The sequence below is a fragment of the Diceros bicornis genome, chromosome 11 (genome assembly GCF_020826845.1).
Source record: "Diceros bicornis minor isolate mBicDic1 chromosome 11, mDicBic1.mat.cur, whole genome shotgun sequence".
In the NCBI taxonomy this organism is placed as follows: Eukaryota; Metazoa; Chordata; class Mammalia; order Perissodactyla; family Rhinocerotidae; genus Diceros; species Diceros bicornis.
Genome location: NC_080750.1, coordinates 20,451,647 through 20,471,852, shown reverse-complemented (window position 1 = coordinate 20,471,852; position 20,206 = coordinate 20,451,647). Strand labels below are relative to the sequence as shown.

Sequence of the window (20,206 nt, the reverse complement as noted above, 5' to 3'; positions counted from 1 at the left end):
AAGGGATTATTTCCCGCCCATACCTGACAAATAGATTTTATTGGACCATTGCCAAATTCTTGTGGATATACTTATGCCTGCACTGCTGTTGATACATATTCTGGTTATTTATTGGCTATACCAGCTAAAGTGGCCACCCAACAGAGTGCCATAAAATTATTAGATACAATTAAGTTATATTATAAAACACCAAGGCAAATTCAGAGTGACAATGGTTCCCACTTTACAGGTAAGTTGATTCAAACCTATACCAAAGAAAATTATATAGAATGGATTTATCATATACCTTATTACCCCCAAGCTGCAGGCCTCATAGAACGAATGAATGGATTGCTTAAACAACAATTGAGGAAACTTGGTCATGGCTCATTAAAGGGGTGGCACAACCATCTAAGTACTGCTCTAAATGTGTTAAATAATAGGCCACTAGGCCCTAATGAGACTCCTCTGTCAAGGTTGTTACCAGCAAAGATTACAGAAGTGGCAGCCGCCACCCATGAGCTTATGACCTTAACCTGTTGGCCCCTGACTCAGTCTGCTAAACCGCCTTTTTGTGCCACGGCCGAAGCGGCTGGATTGGATTTATCTACTGTTCATTCTATTCAATTGCCCCCTAAAAAGCAGCCTATAGTCCCTACTGGGATAGGGGTACAATTTCCCAAAAATACCTTTGGTTTGTTAAAAGGACGCTCTGGACTGGCAGCAAAAGGTATTGATGTACTGGGAGGAGTTATTGATCCAGATTACCAAGGAAAAATAAAATTTATATTATATAATGGTAGTGACACAGTACTAACTGTAGAGTCTGGGGAACGAGTGGGACAATTATTGGTGCTTCCCCTCCTGACTCCAAATGTGTCACAAGGACAACCTCCAAGTGAATTAACTAAAAGAGGAATGCAAGGATTTGGGTCTACAGATGGATGGAAACCTGGAGCAAAGGTGTGGGTGACACATCCAACCAATGCGGCTCCCCGTGCCGCAGAAGTAGTGGCCCAAGGGCCCACTGCAACGCTCATAGTTATGTATCCAGGAAATGAACAGTTATATCATGTTCCTAAAAATTCTGTTTCTTTGCGTGAATAGATACTCCTACTGTGTTCGCTATGCTGTGCTACACCTCCATGTCTGCTGCAGACCTACACACAGAGGCATTAGTTGCCTCTGTAGGACAACCTTTGACCCTGCACTGTTAGACCAACTGCTCTACACCAGTGGGACCTATAACCTGGACTATGAATGGCCGAGAAATTTGGTCTCAGAAACAGCAAGCAACTTCGCAATATCAAATAATTTCTCTATTACCCTGCCTTCTGCTACCCTCCGTGATGGGGGCTGATCTGGACTTCTACAAGCTAGTTTGTTAGGCCTAAGTGTTACCTTATCTAATGTTATCTTTAATGCTGTACATGATTTGCAAGATCAAGTTAATAACATTTCATATTCTAAGGGGTTATTTGGTTACCTTGGGGTTTGGGCCTTTATTGCGAGATAGTTTTATAATTATTGTAGTCATTGGATTTTGGATTCTTGGATGTGCCTTATGTACTTGTGTACAAAGTTCATTGTCTGTGCGTATGGTGTCTTACGGTTAATGGAGACGGCCACGGCCAAATATGTCTTGACATGAGTACAGCCATGTTTGGCCGCTCCATTGACCTACAGCCACCAGCACAAAAAGAAATATAAAAGCTGCTTTCTGCGTGGTGGGAATTGGCCCTTCTCTCACGGAGGGAGTTGCAAGTTGTAACATTTCAAGGCTCTTGGAGCGTCGTAGCACGGGATGGACTGGCCATCTGTGCCGGGCTGGGACGATAACCAAAGAGAACAATGCACGTACACAACTACTGGGCTGGGACGTTAGCCAGGGGGCTCAGTGCATGTACGCCACTGATAACCATTTTGTGCATGGGAACACAAAATGCTTGCTCTGCAAACTCTGTAATTGCTTACTCTGAAAATTACTGATGGTATAAAAACTGCTGGAAACTGAGCCCTAGTGAGAGTTCCACCTGTGGAAGGGACACCTTGCCCAGGACGTGTGATCCTTGCCCAGCCGTGTCGATTGACAGGGCTCTCCCGGCAGTGGGGCGTGGATGTTGTGAGTAACTGATTTGATGTGAAGTAATTGATTTGATGTGTTCTCTTTTCGGTCAACCTGGTGTTTCTCTTTCTGGTTGATTTGTGTCATTTTCTCTTCAGCCGATGTGGGTGTTTTCCCTTTCCAGTGGGGCTGATGTTTTTTCCCTTCTAATACTTGACCTATCTAGATCTGTTTGCAGACTATCGCCTTTACTATCCTCTATATAATAAAATATACCTTCGGTCCATTTGTTTGGAGTGGAAAGTGTCTTTTACGTCTCCGATCGAATCCCCGAACCTCTCATAACAATATGATAGATATTTTGCCACTATATAAAACTATATATATATATATTTTTTAATGTACTGAGTGACTAATATGTCCAGGTAATGAACCAGAGCATATTACTGGCCCATGCTAAACCTACTGCTCCATGGAGGACACAGACTGCTGAACAAGTAGTCACAGTACAGTGAAATAAATACTAAAGAGATGAAGTATAGTCTGGCGTAACACTGGGAATAAGGAAGAGCTTCTTGTAGGAAGCAAGCTCTAAACTGGAACCAGAAGGGCAAGCTGTTATTTGGCTAGGTGAAAGGGAGTGAGGGGGCACTAGAAAGACGCTAGCACCTGGCATCACTAGAGCCTAGTGCAACAGCAAGCCTTTGGCAGGTTTTGAGCAGGAGAGAGCAGAGATCAGGTTTGGGAAGATCACTCTAATTATAGTGTGGAGAATAACTGTTAGGAAAAAGATTAATGAGAGAAAGGACTACAGACACAGAAACCAAATAGGAGGCCATTTTAGTACACTTTAGAAGACAAAGGTAAAATAGGTTGGTGATACTGGGGATAGAGATAAGAGATAAATGAAAAATATTTTCCAAAATAGCTTTCTTCACCAATTTAATGGTAAAATAAGGAATTTATATTTGAGATTTGAAAAGTTAAGTTTTATAATCAACTTTTAATAAAATAAATCCAATACCTGAGCTATAACTGTGGAGTAAGTAGTACAATCAATGTTTACATTAATCATACAAAAAATATCATTACTTCATAATTGGAACAAACATTTAGAATCTATTTCTGCTTTCACCAAAACTAAAATTAATTCTGTACCTAAAGTCAATTTTTAAAATAACTAGATTCCCTAGATCTTATAAACATAACCACAGTTAAATATCAGTTAAAATGAAAAGGCTTACATGTCCTCCCATGGATATTCCAGTCATTCCTAGAGGGCCGTAACCCTCCCTCTCCAGCCAGTGCAAGAGAGCTGCAGATTCTAAAACAAGAGCTCCTCCCATCACAAAAAGGTCAGACACGTTTTTTAAGCTGGACCGTCTAGCCTCACAAAACAAAAGAGCAAATTATTTATTTTATGTATTTACATTTTAATATATGCAAATTTACAACAGGCAGCCAGACTTCATGTTTTTCTTTTAAAGGACCAGATGGCTAAGTAAAACAATGGAATAAACCGATGGAATTAGAGGGCTGCTAACATTGTTCCACGTATTAATCACCTAAAACTTATTTTTAAAAAGTTACATCTGCTGTATAGCATATAATCTTCATTGAATTTCAACTATTTAACTATTTTGAAGTCCAGAAAAGAATATCTTATTTATTTGATAGCACTGAAAAAAATATTTATGGGAAAATAATATTTCTATACTGCCAATTTTTAGTTAAATTACCACCACTGATATACGGAAAAGCAAATTGATAGTTGTCCCCCCACAGAAAGAAATTGTTACAATAGAATTTAAAGCCTAAAAATTTTTTAAAAGCAATGTAAAAGAATTTAACCTAATACTAGGCTCATGTATTACTTGATCTTAAATCTTAAATATGTTGCTTATTTTCACAAAATACACATTTTATGAATATAAATTATTATAATTATAAATAATAAATAATAAATTATTTATAATAAATAATAATAAATTATAGAGAATATTAATTATAAAGAATAAATTATAAAAATACATGTTTTGATTAATTCAAATAAAGAGCAATTCACCTGGAATTTTCTGTCTTTAGAAACTGATTTTATATATAAGTACATTTCCTTATAAAGGTACTTAAATACATCTTTTTGATTCCATAAGCACTCTCATATAGTGATAAAAAATATTATTATTTTATTATTAAAGGGACCAAGCTAGAATCTATTTTTCAAAATTTAATTCATATCAAGACATACTTACATAATTGTATGAATACATCCATCATATTGGATGAAACCTTGTTCAAGTGTACAGAAATTCATTTTATCAATGCTTATTTATTATATGCCTACATAGAATAATTATGTGCAAAGAACCAGGTGCCATAGGAATGCCAAGTTGTGAAAAACAGAATTCTGGCCCCCAAAGAGCTATGTCCAGAGTCCTATCACATCCTCTCAGAGCTCTAAGTCCTTAAGGCAAGGTTTCTCTTTATGGAAACTATGCTATCATTTGTCAAAATAGATCATACTCATGGATTCATCAAAAAAAGCCCATTTATCCTTATATTTGTTTTCTATCTTCATTTAAGTGTTCTATTTATGATCACATAAATCCCCTGATTATTTTGGCCTGGTATAGAAGTTTGAATTCTCAGGTCCACCTCAGTTTGCTCCTTTATATACAAGTTACTGATGTGAGAGTCTGGAATAGTTGTTATTTAACCACTTTTTTTTTTTTTTTCGTGAGGAGATCAGCCCTGTGCTAACATCTGCCAATCCTCTTTTTTTGCTGAAGAAGACTGGCCCTGGGCTAACATCCTTGCCCATCTTCCTCTACTTTATATAGGACGCCGCCACAGCATGGCTTGCCAAGTAGTGCGTGGGTGCGTGCCGGGGATCCGAACCCGCGAACCCCGTGCTGCCACAGCAGAGCGCGTGCACTTAACCACTTGCGCCACCGGGCCAGCCCCTATTTAACCACTTTTGATGAAAATAGGCTTAAGATGGCTTTAAAAAAGAGAAAGAGAACTGTTTATTATTATTTAAATTGCAAGCCATTCCTTACTTATGATGAATTATTTGAGAAAAATCAAATACACTGGAGCATTATTTTATTTCTTGGGTACATACTATGTGATAGGATATTTTGTAAACATAATTCTCACAACAATTCTGCATGCAAGAAATTATATAGTATTTGCACTTTATAAATGAGGTAACTGTTACTTAGGAGGCTAAGGTCATACAATTAGTATGTCTGTATGACTCCAAAGTCAGAGTCTTTCTATTAAACCCATGCTGCCTCCCACAACTCAATAAACTCTTTTTCGTTTTTAACCACCTATAGACAGGGTAAAAATGGCAAACGCAGTTCTGAATTCAGAGCTTGGTTCTAGAGTAAGAATTCTTGAGGGGGCCGGCCCGTGGCTTAGTGGTTAAGTGCACGCGCTCTGCTACTGGCGGCCCGGGGTTCAGTCCCGTGCGCGCACCGACGCACCGCTTGTCCAGCCATGCTGAGGCGGTGTCCCATGTACGGCAACTAGAGTGATGTGCAACTATGACGTACCACTATCTACTGGGGCTTTGGGGAGAAAAGGGGGACAAAAAAGGAGGAGGACTGGCAATAGATGTTAGCTCAGGGCCAGTCTTCCTCAGCAAAAAAAGGAGGATTGGCATGGATGTTAGCTCAGCGCTGATCTTCCTCAAAAAAAACAAAAAAACAAAAAAGAATTCTTGAACTATTTAGCTTGGACTTTAATTTTTCACAAGGTTTCACTAAGTTTATTCTAAACTATCCTTCACAGGATATTGGTTTGCCTCCACCCCAACCCACTTTCATCTATACTTCTTTATCATGACCACATAGAACATGTGACTTCTAAATCTACCTCTCCAGCACTTTCCAACTCCCTACTTACCTTCTCCACTTGCAGGTCTAACAGACATGATAAATTTAACATGCCCAAGCCAAACTTTTGATTTCCTACCAACAATATCCAATAGGTCTTATCATTTCAATTTCTAAATTATATCTCAAACCCATTAGAGGTTCTTCCCATCTCACTGCCACCACCTTAAAGTCACTTTTTTCCCCTGCATTATTGTAACAGCTATTTTATTTCTCTGCTGCTACTCCTGCCCCAGTAAGCCAAAATAAGCCTTGAAAAACAAAGGAGATGACTCCTCTGCTTGAAATCCTCCAGAGTTTTTCCACTGCACTTACAGTAAAATTCAAATCATGGTGGCTCTTTGTAATCTGGCCCTAGCCTACCTCTCTGACCTCCTCTTGTACTACTCTCACACCTTGTGCTGGCGTTAGGCTTTTCATTTACTATTCCTCCTCTGAGGCTGGTCTTCCTCCAGATCTTCACCTTGGTGGCTCCTTCTCATTATATCATGGCCTCATATCTAATACTGCTCCAACCCTGCACCTGCCCTCTATTACTCTTTATCCCATTGCCTTGCTTTATTTTCTTCATTATCTTATTTATTTTTATCTATCTCCCATACTAGAATATAAGTTCTATGAAAGTAAGGACATTGTCTTATTGTTGCTGTCTTCCCAGTGTCTAGGGTCAAATATTTATTGAATGAACCCAAATGAAACAAAACACTGATTATGGAAATGCAAAAAAACTGCCTTCAAAGTTCATCATTTTACAAGACGAGAAAGAGGAAGTTTACCTTCAGATTACCTATACTAAGCATTGCAAGAATAAAAAGAATAGTGTTTAATTTCACAAAATAAATGTACTTTAAAAAGGAAAACATTTTATAGTTTTCTTCAGTTATAGTTTTACAAATAAAATATATCTTCAGTCAGCCTATTAAAATTTCTTATCTATCTCATCAGACATTTAAAATACAAACAGCTTAAAATAAAAATTTCAGTCAACATTCCTAAATACAGTTGTATAACAGGATTTCTTCCCCCAATAACCCTTGGATATTAAACTTAGAAGTGGTTAACCGAAGACTACCAAAAATTTTAATATTGCTGAAAATTTGGTATAAAGACTGCAAAAATGAAGGTGACATATACTTACATTTGGTCCTTGGGTTTCCTGCAGCCATTTAAGAACGTGGGTCAAAGAGAAAGTTTTAAAATAATTAAATATACTCTGTGTCTCAAAACACATTAAGTTAAGCAAAATAGTTAAATTTGAAGACAATTTAATACTGAAATAACTGTTTTCTAGTTACCTCAAATAGGCTATTTAGCAATTCTCAGGTTTTTCAACTTATTTTTCTTCTTCATTTTTTAATAGTTTTATTGAGATATAATCACATACTATACAAGTCACTCATTTAAAGTGTACAATTCAATGTTTTTAGTATAGTCACAGGGTTGTGCAATCTTCAACTTAATTTTAAAATGAAGTTTATTGGTTTGTTTTCTTTCATTTATATGTTTATTACAGAAAATACAGAAAGCATATTAGAAGAAAAACTATTTTATCTGCAACCATATTAATATTTTGGTGTATTTCTTTCCAGTATTTTTCCTTATGCACAGCTTTTTTATGGACTTTCTGTTTTTAGGTTTTTTGCATAACTATGTCATAGCATAGAGTTTTATATCCGATTTTTGCATTATAAATACTTTTCATACATTACTGTAAACTTTTTAACAATAACTAACCATTAAAATTTACTGAATGCTTATTATTCACCAGGCACTGTTCTAGACAGTATTAACAATTTAATACTCTGAATAACCTCAGAGATTATTTCCATTTACCAATGAAAAAAATTGAGGTACTAAAAGATTAAGTAACAGGTCCAAGGTTATACAGGTAGTAAGTGGTAGAGCAATAAACATAACACAGCCAATTGCATAATATTCCAATACAGTCATGCGTCACTTAACAATAGGGATACATTCTGAGAAATGTGAGGTTAGGTGATTTCATCATTGGGAACACCAGAGTATACTCACACAAACCTAGATGGTATAGCCTACTACACACCTAGGCTATATGGTACTAATCTTATAGCACCACCACCACATATGTGGTCTGTCGTTGACTGAAACATCATTATGCAGTACATGACCGTGTTATGAACCACAACTTAGCCATTTTTCTTTTTTGCAGGGGAAGATTCGCCCTAAGATAACATCTGTTGCCAATCTTCCTCCTTTTTTTTTTTCTTCCTCCCCCCCCCCCCCCCCCCCCCCCGCAAAGCCCCAGTACACAGTTGTGGATAGTTGTAAGTTCTTCTGGTCCTTCCATGTGAGCGGCTGCCACAGCATGACTACTGACAGACAAATGGTGTGGTTCTGCGCCCAGGAACCGAACCCGGGCTGCTGAAGCAGAGCATGCTGAACTTTAACTGCTAGGCCATCAGGGCTGGCTCTCAACCATTTTTCTATTGTTAGACATTTAAGCTATTTATAATGTTTTACTATTATAAATAAAGCCGTATAAATATCTTTTCTCTTTTCTGTCACTTTTTTTCTTAAGATTTATTTATTTATTGTTTTTCCCCCAAAGCCCCAGTAGATAGTTGTACGTCATAGCTGCACATCCTTCTAGTTGCTGTATGTGGGACGCGGCCTCAGCATGGCCAGAGAAGCGGTGCATCGGTGCGCACCCAGGATCTGAACCTGGGCCGCCAGCAGCGGAGCACGCGCACTCAACCACTAAGCCACGGGGCCGGCCCTGTCACTTTTTTCTTAGTATTTTATCCTTAGACTAAATTTCCCAGAATAAATAAAATAAATAAAATTCCCAAAATCACTCCGTCAAGGGATGTGAGATTTTTTTAAGGCTCCTGATGCATACGGTAAAAATGCTTTCCCAAAGGGTTGAACTGATTTTCACAATCATCAGTAACGAGATAAGGCCAATCACAATAGCCTCATGACTACTGTGTTTTATTTTTTAAATCTTTGGTAATTGTTGCTTTAACTTTATATTTCTATTATTACCAGTAATGTTGAACATTTCTTTATATCTGTGCATCAGTTTCGTTTCTTCTTCTGGGAATTGTCTGATGTCATCTTGAAAATCAAGTTAAGAACTATTCTAAACCTCAACTGATACTTAAATGTAAATGCATTTAAAACATGAGGGTTTCCTTAATAGCAAACATTTGACTTATTAATACTAAAATCCAGCATAAGTCTCACAAGAAATAGAAGCACAATTTATCTTATTATATAATAGAAGCACAATCTTTAAGTTGTTTTTTAAAAGGCATGAAATAATTTTTCACTTCTTTTCATTCTTGCTTCTTAAGTATTTTCTCAACTGATGACTAAATTTAACTGGCTTAGAAAAGCTGGTTACTATCTATCATTCTTTTTGATGACTAAATCTATAAATAAGTAAATAAAAGAAAAGATTTCTAGGTATCACAAAAGGATATAATAAGGGTTTTCTAACAACAAAGAAGCCATTCGGGCTTCTTTAATCATAGGACGAGCCATTAGTGTTCGTCGTCTCCAGTAATGCTAAGGAAAGAAAAGATGACATACTTAAAGAATATAATAACCACATCTGTTAAGGACAGTATGTTAACAAACTAGGGATTAAAATGTTATAATAAAGTCTTACATGATCTCCTGTTCCAGCAAGATGAATGCATACAGGTCTATATTTGCTGTTCCATTCTTTAGGCACAATAAATTGGAACCTATTTAAAACGAAACACATCAGTGAAATTCTCTTTAAAAGACTTTTAATACAAACTTTCAATTTTTGAAAGTTTCATAATTAAATTATTTGGGAGAAAAGACCATTCAGAATTTTGACATACAAATTGTAATTGACTAATTAAACTGCCCACAGGCAACGAAAATATTGTAAATTTGCTTTGTGTTAGGATATTAAAACATTCAATTACAATATAAACAAAGAATTTATTACAATAATTTTTACCTTGCTCAATACCACAACTTTATAAATGCATAATGAAATTTTTTTATTTTGTAGAGACATCAATATACATGCTTAAGTCCTAGAAAAAAGAATTCTTTAGATAGCTCCACTTTTTCTCTTACAAGGAATAATGCTTGGCTGTACAAGCTGTTGATGTATCCATAAAATAGTTTATGTTATGTCTTTTGATTTTCAACTTGGAGTGTATGACAGGATCTGAGTTATTAAAATTTGATACTTGGAGGTAAAAGCCATCTATGCCAGAAAAAACACAGTTTTCTCTATTTGTCTTCTTATTATTGTAGTATTTTGGTCCTCTCATTTAATGCTTTTTTCTATATGACTTGTTTTTCTTTTTACTGTGATAAATTATATGTAATATAAAATTTGCCATTTTAACCATTTTTAAATGTACAGTTCAGTGGCATTAAGTATATTTACATTGTTGTGCAACTATCACTACCATCTATCTTAAGAACTTTTTTATCTTTCCAAATTGATTTACTTCTCTTTTTAATTTCCTTAGCAGTTGACATTTTAAAATTATTATCATAGTAGAATACTGCACCCTGTCAGCTCAAGGTTTGACCTTAGGTGTCCGCATCCTCAGGTAACATAAACCTCAATTCTGAGCTTACTTTGCTTGAGCAAGGGCAATATCACTAGTAATCTACTGTCAATAAATTGTTGAATGGAACACAGACAAGCACGTTTACGCTGGGTCGACGATGATCTCTGGTTTGTGCTCATGGGAACGAACTCTTAATTTTCAGTCTCATCATCAAAACTACCGATGTTAACAACACTGCTTCATGTTGCTTTCTTAGCACCGTCCTGCTTCTTGATATTTTGAAGACTTGGGGGAAACGAAAACATTTTAAAATGTTTTCCCTAAAAAGCTAGACATCTCTGCTATTATTTATACTGTCCTTTTGTCCTATGGTAATGCATGTAGAGACTTCATTATTGGAGAATAGCTTTAAATTAACAGGAATCTTTTATTACAGCACTAACTACCACCCATCCAGTAGAGGCTCATCAGTCTGTCTGTCTGCTCAAACTATACTATCTTCTCACAGAGTCTTTTCCAGCGGCCCATGATGATGAGTACAGGCCATGGGAGCTCCTCTGCCACAGCAGACTGGGCCAGAGGTAGGCCAAATTAGCTAAATGAGATGTTCTCTTTTGGTAATCTGGGATTAGGACAGACTGCAGTCAGATTCTGTTGAGCTTCTGGACATGGAGGCTCTGTGGGGCTGTGGTAGCTATTTTTTGTCATCTGCATGAGAAACGGAGAAAGCTATCCTACCCACAGAGAAATGACATGGGCGTGGGTTATGAAGCAGAGATAAGAGACCATGAAGCACCCAGGAAAGGGAAGTAGGGTAAATATCTATATATATCTTGATGACTTCCCATTTCCACCTTCCAAAGTCTCTCTCTTTTTTAAATTGAGATATAATTGACATATACTATTAGTTTCAGGTGTACAACATAATGACTCGATAGATGTATATATTATTGTGAAATAATCAACACATTAAGTCGAATTAACATCCATCACCAGACACAGTTACAAAATTTTTTTTCCTGTGATAAGAACTTTTAAGATCTACTCTTAGCAACTTTCAAATATACAATACAGTATTATTAACTGTAGTCACCATCTTGTATATTGCATCCCCAAGACTTATTTATTTTATAACTGGAAGTTTGTACCTTTTGACCACCTTCACCCACTTTGCCTATTCCCCTCCTGTTCTCTGTTTCTATGAGTTCAAGGTTTTGTTTTGTTTTTTTTTAGATCCCACATGTAAGTAAGATCATATAGTATTTGTCTTTCTGTCTGACTTATTTCACTCAGCAGACTGTCCTTAAGGTCCATCCATGTGGTCGCAAATGGGAAGATTTCCTTCTTTTTTATATCTGAATAATATTCCATTGTGTATATATACCATATTTTCTTTATCCATTCATCCATCAATAGACACTTAGGTTGTTTCCATGTCTTGGTTACAGTAAATAATGCTGCAATAAACATGCAGGTGGAGATATCTTTCTGAGTTAGTGTTTTCGTTTCCTTCAGATAATACTCAGAAGTGGACTTGCTGAATAATATAGTAGTCCTATTTTTAATTTTTTGAGGAAGCTCCATACTTTTTTCCATAGTGGGTGCGCCAATTTACATTCCCAGCAACAGTGCACAAGGGTTCCCTTTTCTCCATATCCTCACCAACACTTGTAATCTCTTGTCTTTGCGATAACAGCCATTCTAACAGGTGTGAAGTGATATCTCATTGTGGTTTTGCTTTGCATTTCCCCGATGATTAGTGATATTGAGCACTTTTTCATGTAACTGTTGGCCATCTGTATGTTTTCTTTGGAAAAATGTCTATTCAGATTCTCTGCCCATTTTTTAATCAACTATTTTTTTGCTATTGAGTTCTATGAGTTCTTTATATATTTTGGATATTAACCCCTCATCAGATATATGATTTGAAAATATTTTCTCCCATTTTGCAGGCTGCCTTTTCGTTTGTTGATGGTTTCCTTTGCTGTGCAGAAGGTTTTTAGTTTGATGTAGTCCCACTTATTTATTTTTGCTTTTGTTGCCTTTGCTTTTGGTGTCAGATCCAAAAAATCATCGGTAACACCAATGTCAAGGAGCTTACCACCTATGTTTTCTTCTAGGAGTTTTATGATTTCAGGTCTTATATTCACGTCTTTATTGCATTTTGAGTTAATTGTTGTGCGTGATGTAAGATAGTAGTCTAATTTCATTCTTTTGCATGTGGCTGTCCAGTCTTCCCAACACCATTTAGTGAAGAAGCTGTCTTTTCCTCACTGTATATTTTTGGCTCTTTCATGAGCATGAAATATCTTTCCATTTATTTGTATCTTCTTCAATTTCTTTCATCAATGTCTTATAGTTTTTAGTGTACAGGTCTTTCACTTCCTTGGTTAAATTTATTCCCAGGTATTTTGTTCTCCATGATGCAATTGTAAATGGAATTTTCTTAATTTCTCTTTCTTATTGTTCATTATTAGTGTATAGAAATGCAGCTGATTTTTGTATATTGATTTTGTATCCTGAAATTTTATTGAACTTGTTTAATTGTTCTAACAGTTTTTTGGTGGAGGCTTTACGCTTTTCTATATATAATATCATGTCACCTGTAAATAGAGACAGTTTTCCTTCTTCCTTTCTGATTTGGATACCTTTTATTTCTTTTTCTTGCCTAATTGCTCTGGCTAGGACTTCTAGTACTATGTTGAATAAAGTGGTGAAAGTGAACATACTGGGGCCGGCCCGGTGGCGCAAGCGGTTAAGTGCGTGTGCTCCGCTGCGGCAGCAGCCCAGAGTTCGCCGGTTCGGATCCCAGGCACACACTGACGCACTGCTTGGCAAGCCATGCTGTGGCGGCGTCCCATATAAAGTGGAGGAGGATGAGCACGGATGTTAGCCCAGGGCCAGTCTTCCTCGGCAAAAAGAAGGGAAGATTGGCAGATGTTAGCTCAGGGCTGATCTCCTCACACACACACACACAAAAAAGTGAACATACTTGTCTTGTTCCTGAGCTTAGAGGAAAAGATTTCAGCTTTTCACCATTGAGTATGATGTTAGCTGTGGGCTTGTCATATATGGCCTTTATTATGTTGAAGTACGTTCCCTCTATACCCAGTTTGTTGCGAGTTTTTATCATGAATGGATGTTGAATTTTGTCAAATGCTTTTTCTATGTGTGTTGAGATCATCATATGATTTTTATCCTTCATTTTTAAAATGTGGTGTATCACATTGATTGATTTGCAGATATTGAACCATCTTTGCATTTCGCATCCCTGGAATAAATTCCACTTGATCATGGTGTATGATCCTTTTAATGTACTGTTGAATTCAGTTTGCTAATATTTTGTTGAAGATTTTTGCATCTATGTTCATCAGGGATACTGGCCTGTAATTTTCTTTTCTTGTAGTGTCCTTGTCTGGTTTAGGTATCAGGGTAATGCTGGCCTCATAACATAAATTTAGAAGGATTCCTCCTCTTCAATTTTTTGGAAGAGTTTGAGAAGGATTGTATCAATTCTTCTTTAAATATTTGGTAGAGTTCACCAGTATGGCTGTCTGGTCCTAGACTTTTCTTTTTGGGGAAGTTTTTGAGTACTGATTCAATCTCCTTACTAGTACTAATTGGTGTGTTAGATTTTCTATTTCTTCATGACTCAGTCTTGGTAGGTTGTATATTTATAGGAATTTATCCATTTCTTCTAGATCAACGAATTGTTTGGCATATAATTGCTCACAGTGGTCTCTTATGATCCTTTTTATTTGTGCAATATCAGTCATAATGGCTCCTCTTTCATTTCTAATTTTGAGTCCTCTCTCTTCTTGTCTTGGTAAGTCTAGCTAAAAGTCTGTCTATTTTGTTTATCATTTCAAAAAAATCAGCTCTTAGTTTCATTGATCTTTTTCTATTATCTTTATAGACTCTATTTAATTTATTTCCACTCTGATCTTTGTTATTTCCTTCCTTCTACTAACTTTGGGCTTGGTTTATACTTCTTTTTCCAGTTCCTTGAGGTGTAAAGTTAGGTTGTTTGAGATCTTTCTTTTTTCTTAATGTAAGTGTTTATTGCTATTAATTTTCCTCTTAGAACTGCTTTTGCTGCATCCCATAAGTATGGGTGTGTTGTATTTGTTATGTTGTTATTTCCATTTTCATTTGTCTCAAGGTATTTTTTGATTTCTCTTTTGATTTCTCCTTTGACCCATTGGTTGTTCAGTAGCATGTTGTTTAATCTCCACTTATTTGTTAATTTTCCAGTTTTCTTCTTGTAATTGATTTCTAGTTTCATGCCAATGTGGTGAAAAAAGATGCCTGATATGACTTCAATCTTCTTAAATTCACTAAGACTTGTTTTGTGGCCTAACATATGATCTATGCTGAAGAAAGTTCCTTACACACTTGAGAAGTATGTGTATTCTGCTGCTGTTGGATACAATGTTCTATGTCTGTTAAGTCTATTTGGTCTAACGTGTACTTTGAGTCCAATGTTTCCTTACTGATTTTCTGTCTGGATGATCTAACTATCATTGAAAGTAGGGTACTGAAGTTCCTGACTATTATTGTATTGCTGTCTATTTCACCCTTCAGGTCTGTTAATATTTGCTTTATATATTCAGCTTCTATGTTGGGTGCAGAAATATTTACAAATGTTATATTCTCTTGTTGGATTGACCTCTTTATCATTATATAATGACCTTCTTTGTCTCTTATTCCAATCCCTGTCTTAAAGTCTATTTTGCATGATATAAGTATAGCTACCTCTATTTTCTTTTAGTTTCCATTTGCATGGAGTATCTTTTAACATCCCTTCACTTTCAGTCTGTGTATGTCCTTATATCTGAAGTGAGGCTGTCATAGGCAGCATAGTTGAGTCTTGTTTTTTTATCCATTCAGCCATTCTGTGTCTTTTGATTGAAGAATTTAGTCCATTTATATTTAAAGTGATTTTTGGTAGGTATGGACTTACTATTGCCATTTCATTAATTGTTTTCTGGCTGTTTTATAATTCCTTTATTCCTGTCTTCTTCTCTTTATCTCTTCCTTTGTGATATGATGATTTTCTGTAGTGGTATGCTTAGATTTCTTTCTCTTTCGATTATCTATTATAGATTTTAGCTTTGCAGTCCCATGAGGCTTATATAAAACATCTTATATTTACAGTGGTCTATTTTAAGCTGTAACAACAAGTTCGAATGTATATCACAGCTCTATATTTTTACTCTCCCCCATCCTACATTTAATGGGAATAATGTTAAGTAATTTGAAATAACATGGTGTTGATATTATTATAATTTTAAACGAATATAAATAACTTATTAGTTTAACTTTCTGAATAAAATTTCTTACCTTGCTATAACAGATTCAGCTGGCATGATATCAGGCACATAGTGGGCCATGGGGGAAACAAAGTGTCCATCCAGGATCTTACAGTCTGACTGCTCTTCAATCTAAAAGAAAAGCAAAACCAAGATGTACATACATCGACTAAGATATGTTGGTCTATGATAGATGTTTTTCTATAAAAAAGTTCTATTCAATGAAAAACTGTTTTTCAGCACCTACTATGTATCCTATTTGTTTTATTCTGCTTTCTAAATACATAGCTCCTAGTCACACAGATTTCTTTTCCTTCTATATCTTTTACTACAGTCTAGTTGGAAAAATAAACTATAAATAAACCTGATTTATACAACGACACGCAATAACTGAAAATAAAATACTAGTTAGAAAAATTCAACAATATAAAAATAAACATAAGAACAATTTACAAACAAATTATAAAAATAATTTACCACAATCAAATAAGAGTTGGCATCAAGTTTGTTAGAATGGCTCATTTTCAGGCAATCTGCTTATGTAATGAGTCATGTCAACACATTAAATATGGACAAGTGTGATATTTACACATATAGAAAAGGCATTTGCTAACATTCAACACCTAAACTTTTTTCCCAAATAGTTATTTTTTTAATATAAAAAATCTTTTATCAGGCCAATAGTCAAAATTTCATTAGCGGTAAAGCACCACATATTTTCATTAAAATCAGAAACAAACAAAAAACTATATCTGTGGATGCTATATACATCCAGTTGTTTTTTGGGGTGGTTTTTTTTTTTTTTTTTTGGTGAGGAAGATTAGCCCTGAGCTAGCATGTGTTGCCAATCCTCCTCTTGTTGCTGAGGAAGATTAGTCCTGGGCTAACATCAGTGTCCATCTTCCTCTAGTTTATATGTGTGACACCTCCCACAGCATGGTTTGATAAGTGGCGCGTAGGTCCACGCCGGGGATCCAAACCTGCAAACTCTGGGCCGGCGAAGCAGAACGTGCTAACTTAACCACTATGCTACTGGGCTGGCCCCCATCCAGTTTTTTAAAACACAAATTCTAGCCAGTCATGTCAACATCATTTATTAAATAATCCACATTTTTGGTAAATGACTTAAAATGCTACTTTATCATGAGGTAACTTTCTACATATTTTGGGAAGTTATTTTCAATCCTTTATTGAGTCTAATTAGCCTATGTTTTATTTCTGAACCAATATCACACTGTGTTGATCATGCTGCAGCTTTATAATGCCCACTGATATACGACTGAACTATTCTTTACTCATTGCTCTTCCTTTTCAGACATTCCTGATCTGATTGTACCCTCATGGTTCCTCACAAAATAATTTTAGGATCCTTTTATGGACCTAAGTTCTAAACTATATTTTAATTGGAATTGCATTGCATTGTTTGAAAATGGTAAAGAGACCTAATGTGTATAATATGAAATTTTTAATCCAAAATGTCTTCACAATTTTGTCATCTTTGTGCCTCCTGGTATAGTTTTAAAGTTTTCTTCTTACCTATTTTAGAAGAATAATTACTTGATAAAGGAGGCAGCACAAACTAATGTGAAAGGAAATAATAATTCAACAAATAGTGTTGGGATAACTGGCAATTTGGTAAGAAAATAACTATTTTAGAGCCATACATAATATAGAGTTAAAAATTAAGAAAGCTACAACTCAATGATAAAAAGATGAATAACCCAATTAAAAATGGGGAAGGATTTCATACGTATTTCTCCAAAGAAGATATACATATGGCCAATAAGCACACAAAAAGACGCTCAACATCAGTCATTAGGGAAAGCATATTAAAATCACAATAAGATACATTTCACACCCACTAAGATGGCTAAGACAAGTACAAATATTAGTGAGAATGTGGAGAAATTGCAACCATTATACACTGTTGGTGGATATGTAAAATGGTGCACTTTGGAAAACAGTTGGTAGTTTGTCAAAAAGTTAAAGAGATTTACCACATGACTCAGCAATTCTGCTCCTAGATATATACCTAAGAGAATTTAAAACATATATCCACAAAAACACTTGTACATCAATGTTCATAGCATTATTATTCATAATAGTCAAAAAGTAGAAACAACCCAAGCGTCCATGAACTGACAAATGGATAAAAAAAATATTTTATGTCCATACAATGGGATATTATTTAGCCATAAAAAAGAATGAAGTACTGGTACATGCTACAACATGGATGAACCTTAAAGATTTGGCACGTGAAATAACCCAGACACAAAAGGCCACATATTATATGATTCCGTTTATGTGAAATGTCCAGAATAGGTGAATCCATACAGATAGCAGATTAGTGATTTCTAGCAGGTGGGAGATTGGGGAAGTGGGAAGTGACAGCTAATGGGTACAGGGTTTTCTGGGTACAGGGTTTTCTTTTTGGGCCGATAAAAATGTTCTCGATTCAGATAGTGAAAGAGATGAGGGTTGCAAGTCTTGGGAATGTAATAATTTAAAAAAATCACACTGAATTGTACACTTTAAAAGGGTGAATTTTATGGTATGTGAATTACATCTGGATTTTTAAAAACCAAGCAAAAGAGTGAGAGAGGTTAGGGGGGGTGGAGTGGAGAGGAAGAAAATCTATAAGAATGCATTCCAAAATCTTAACAGTAACTCCTCCTTGAGAGGGAAATGGAGTTAGGCGGTAGAACTTGACAGAAATCAGAGTGCGTTGATTTTTACTTGGTATGCTTTAAGTTTGTTTATTTGAAGCCTATGATTTCTTAATAGGAAAAAAATAGAGAAAATAAAAACATTTAGCAAAATTTGAGGGAGAAATGTTCTAAATCCAGAAGAAATAGAAGGAACAGCTATATGGTGTAGAGGAGGGATTTCTAATTTACAAAATTTTGTTTTTAGCAGTGGAACTCTTTTGAAAAATGAAATCTTCTAAAGATATCTAATACATCAAAGAGATGAAAGTAAAGTTATTTTGGTTGAAAGGCAGTGAGGGATGTGAAGCCCAACCATTTGTACCCCTCCCAACAATACCTCAAGTATCCAATTCCATAAAGCTAGAAATATTTTACAGAAACACATGTGGTTGCTTAAAAACAAAACTATTTCAAATATATTTCTCATCTTCTCTAATTTTATATCATTTTCTTTCTACCATTATCTCAGCAATTAACTATATCCCATAACATTTCCATGATGTTATTTAAGAGTTGTTTGCTAATAACTTCTCATGTGCTGATTCTCCAACTAGAGTACTTCCCTGTAGTACTTATAATTCTTCTGAAATGTTGAATAATTTACTTTAACCCTCCTGAGTCTAAAGATACAAAACGAGGCTCAAAAAGATCCAGCCCTAAAGATTTTCTTGTTTTTAGGCAAGTACTACATACATGCTCCCAAATATACATGAATATAGTTATTATAAGCATCAAGTAAGGATACATATAGCTTTTTAAAAAATATTAAATGAAAAACCTATACTGTACTCACGTTTTAGTGTTCATTGTTATTATACTCCAACTTTCAATCTATTCTTGCCACATATTTATGTTAAACCAGAATTTCTATAATTGTATGTTTTTCATTTAAATACCTTATCGATGTATACTGGATAATCACTTGAAACCAGATTCTGACATCTTTCTCGATTTCCAATCACCTTTCTGAATTCAAAGAGTCTATTATGGTAAGGAGGAAAAAAGGAAAAAATTCAGTATACCCATTATATTGAGACTAAAATTAGCAAGTCCAGTGCACAAGCCATATTAAAACTTAATTTTAATCATTAGAGAAAAAGATTAGGCTGTTGGGTTTTTTCAAGCTGGGCAATTTGTCTCAGAAAAAAAGTGACAAATATCATTGTTCAGAAAGTAACATATACAAGACTCAAAATTAAAGGGAAAAATCCTCAAAATTCATTTCCTTAAGTCTAGATATTCCCATGAGCTACAGCATATCCAGGCTTTACAGTCATTACAAACTCCAGTCACCCAAGAAAGCTAAGTCCCTGGAAACTCTGATCCACTGAAAAATTATTCAAGTTAAAAATCTAGTTTGTATTTCTGAGAGCTCTTTATTTTTAAATCTAAATTACTTTTAAAATAGTTCAAGTTATGATTATATGGGTTAAAATTTAAGAGAAATAATTATAGAGATAAAAAAGAAAAGGAAATAATTTCATTTTTTATATCATTTAATGCTTAATTTGCCAATCAGTATATATTTATAGTAAAGGACTCTATAACTGAGATGAAATTTTATTTTATTTTATTTTTTTATTTTTTTTTGTGAGGAAGATCAGCCCTGAGCTAACATCCATGCTAATCCTCCTCTTTTTGCTGAGGAAGACCGGCTCTGAGCTAACATCCATTGCCAATCCTCCTCCTTTTT

The 20,206-nt window shown here is 35.3% G+C and overlaps 1 protein-coding gene across 6 annotated transcripts in view; it reads right to left on the bottom strand.

The window, feature by feature from the left end:
* The window catches only part of ABHD18 (abhydrolase domain containing 18), a 53,845-nt gene that overhangs the window by 17,481 nt on the left and 16,158 nt on the right, over window positions 1-20,206 (bottom strand). For 2 of the 6 annotated variants that reach the window (XM_058550049.1, XM_058550048.1), the window contains exons 3-7: window positions 19,410-19,494; window positions 15,837-15,937; window positions 9,599-9,677; window positions 7,085-7,102; window positions 3,289-3,432 (exon numbers count right to left, since the gene is read on the bottom strand). In XM_058550049.1, the coding sequence (XP_058406032.1) occupies window positions 3,289-3,432; window positions 7,085-7,102; window positions 9,599-9,677; window positions 15,837-15,937; window positions 19,410-19,494 (427 nt within the window). Of the gene's footprint in view, window positions 1-3,288; window positions 3,433-7,084; window positions 7,151-8,970; window positions 9,208-9,410; window positions 9,496-9,598; window positions 9,678-15,836; window positions 15,938-19,409; window positions 19,495-20,206 lie in introns of those variants that run through there. The other 4 variants (XM_058550054.1, XM_058550052.1, XM_058550053.1 and 1 more) reach the window with 4 other exon arrangements.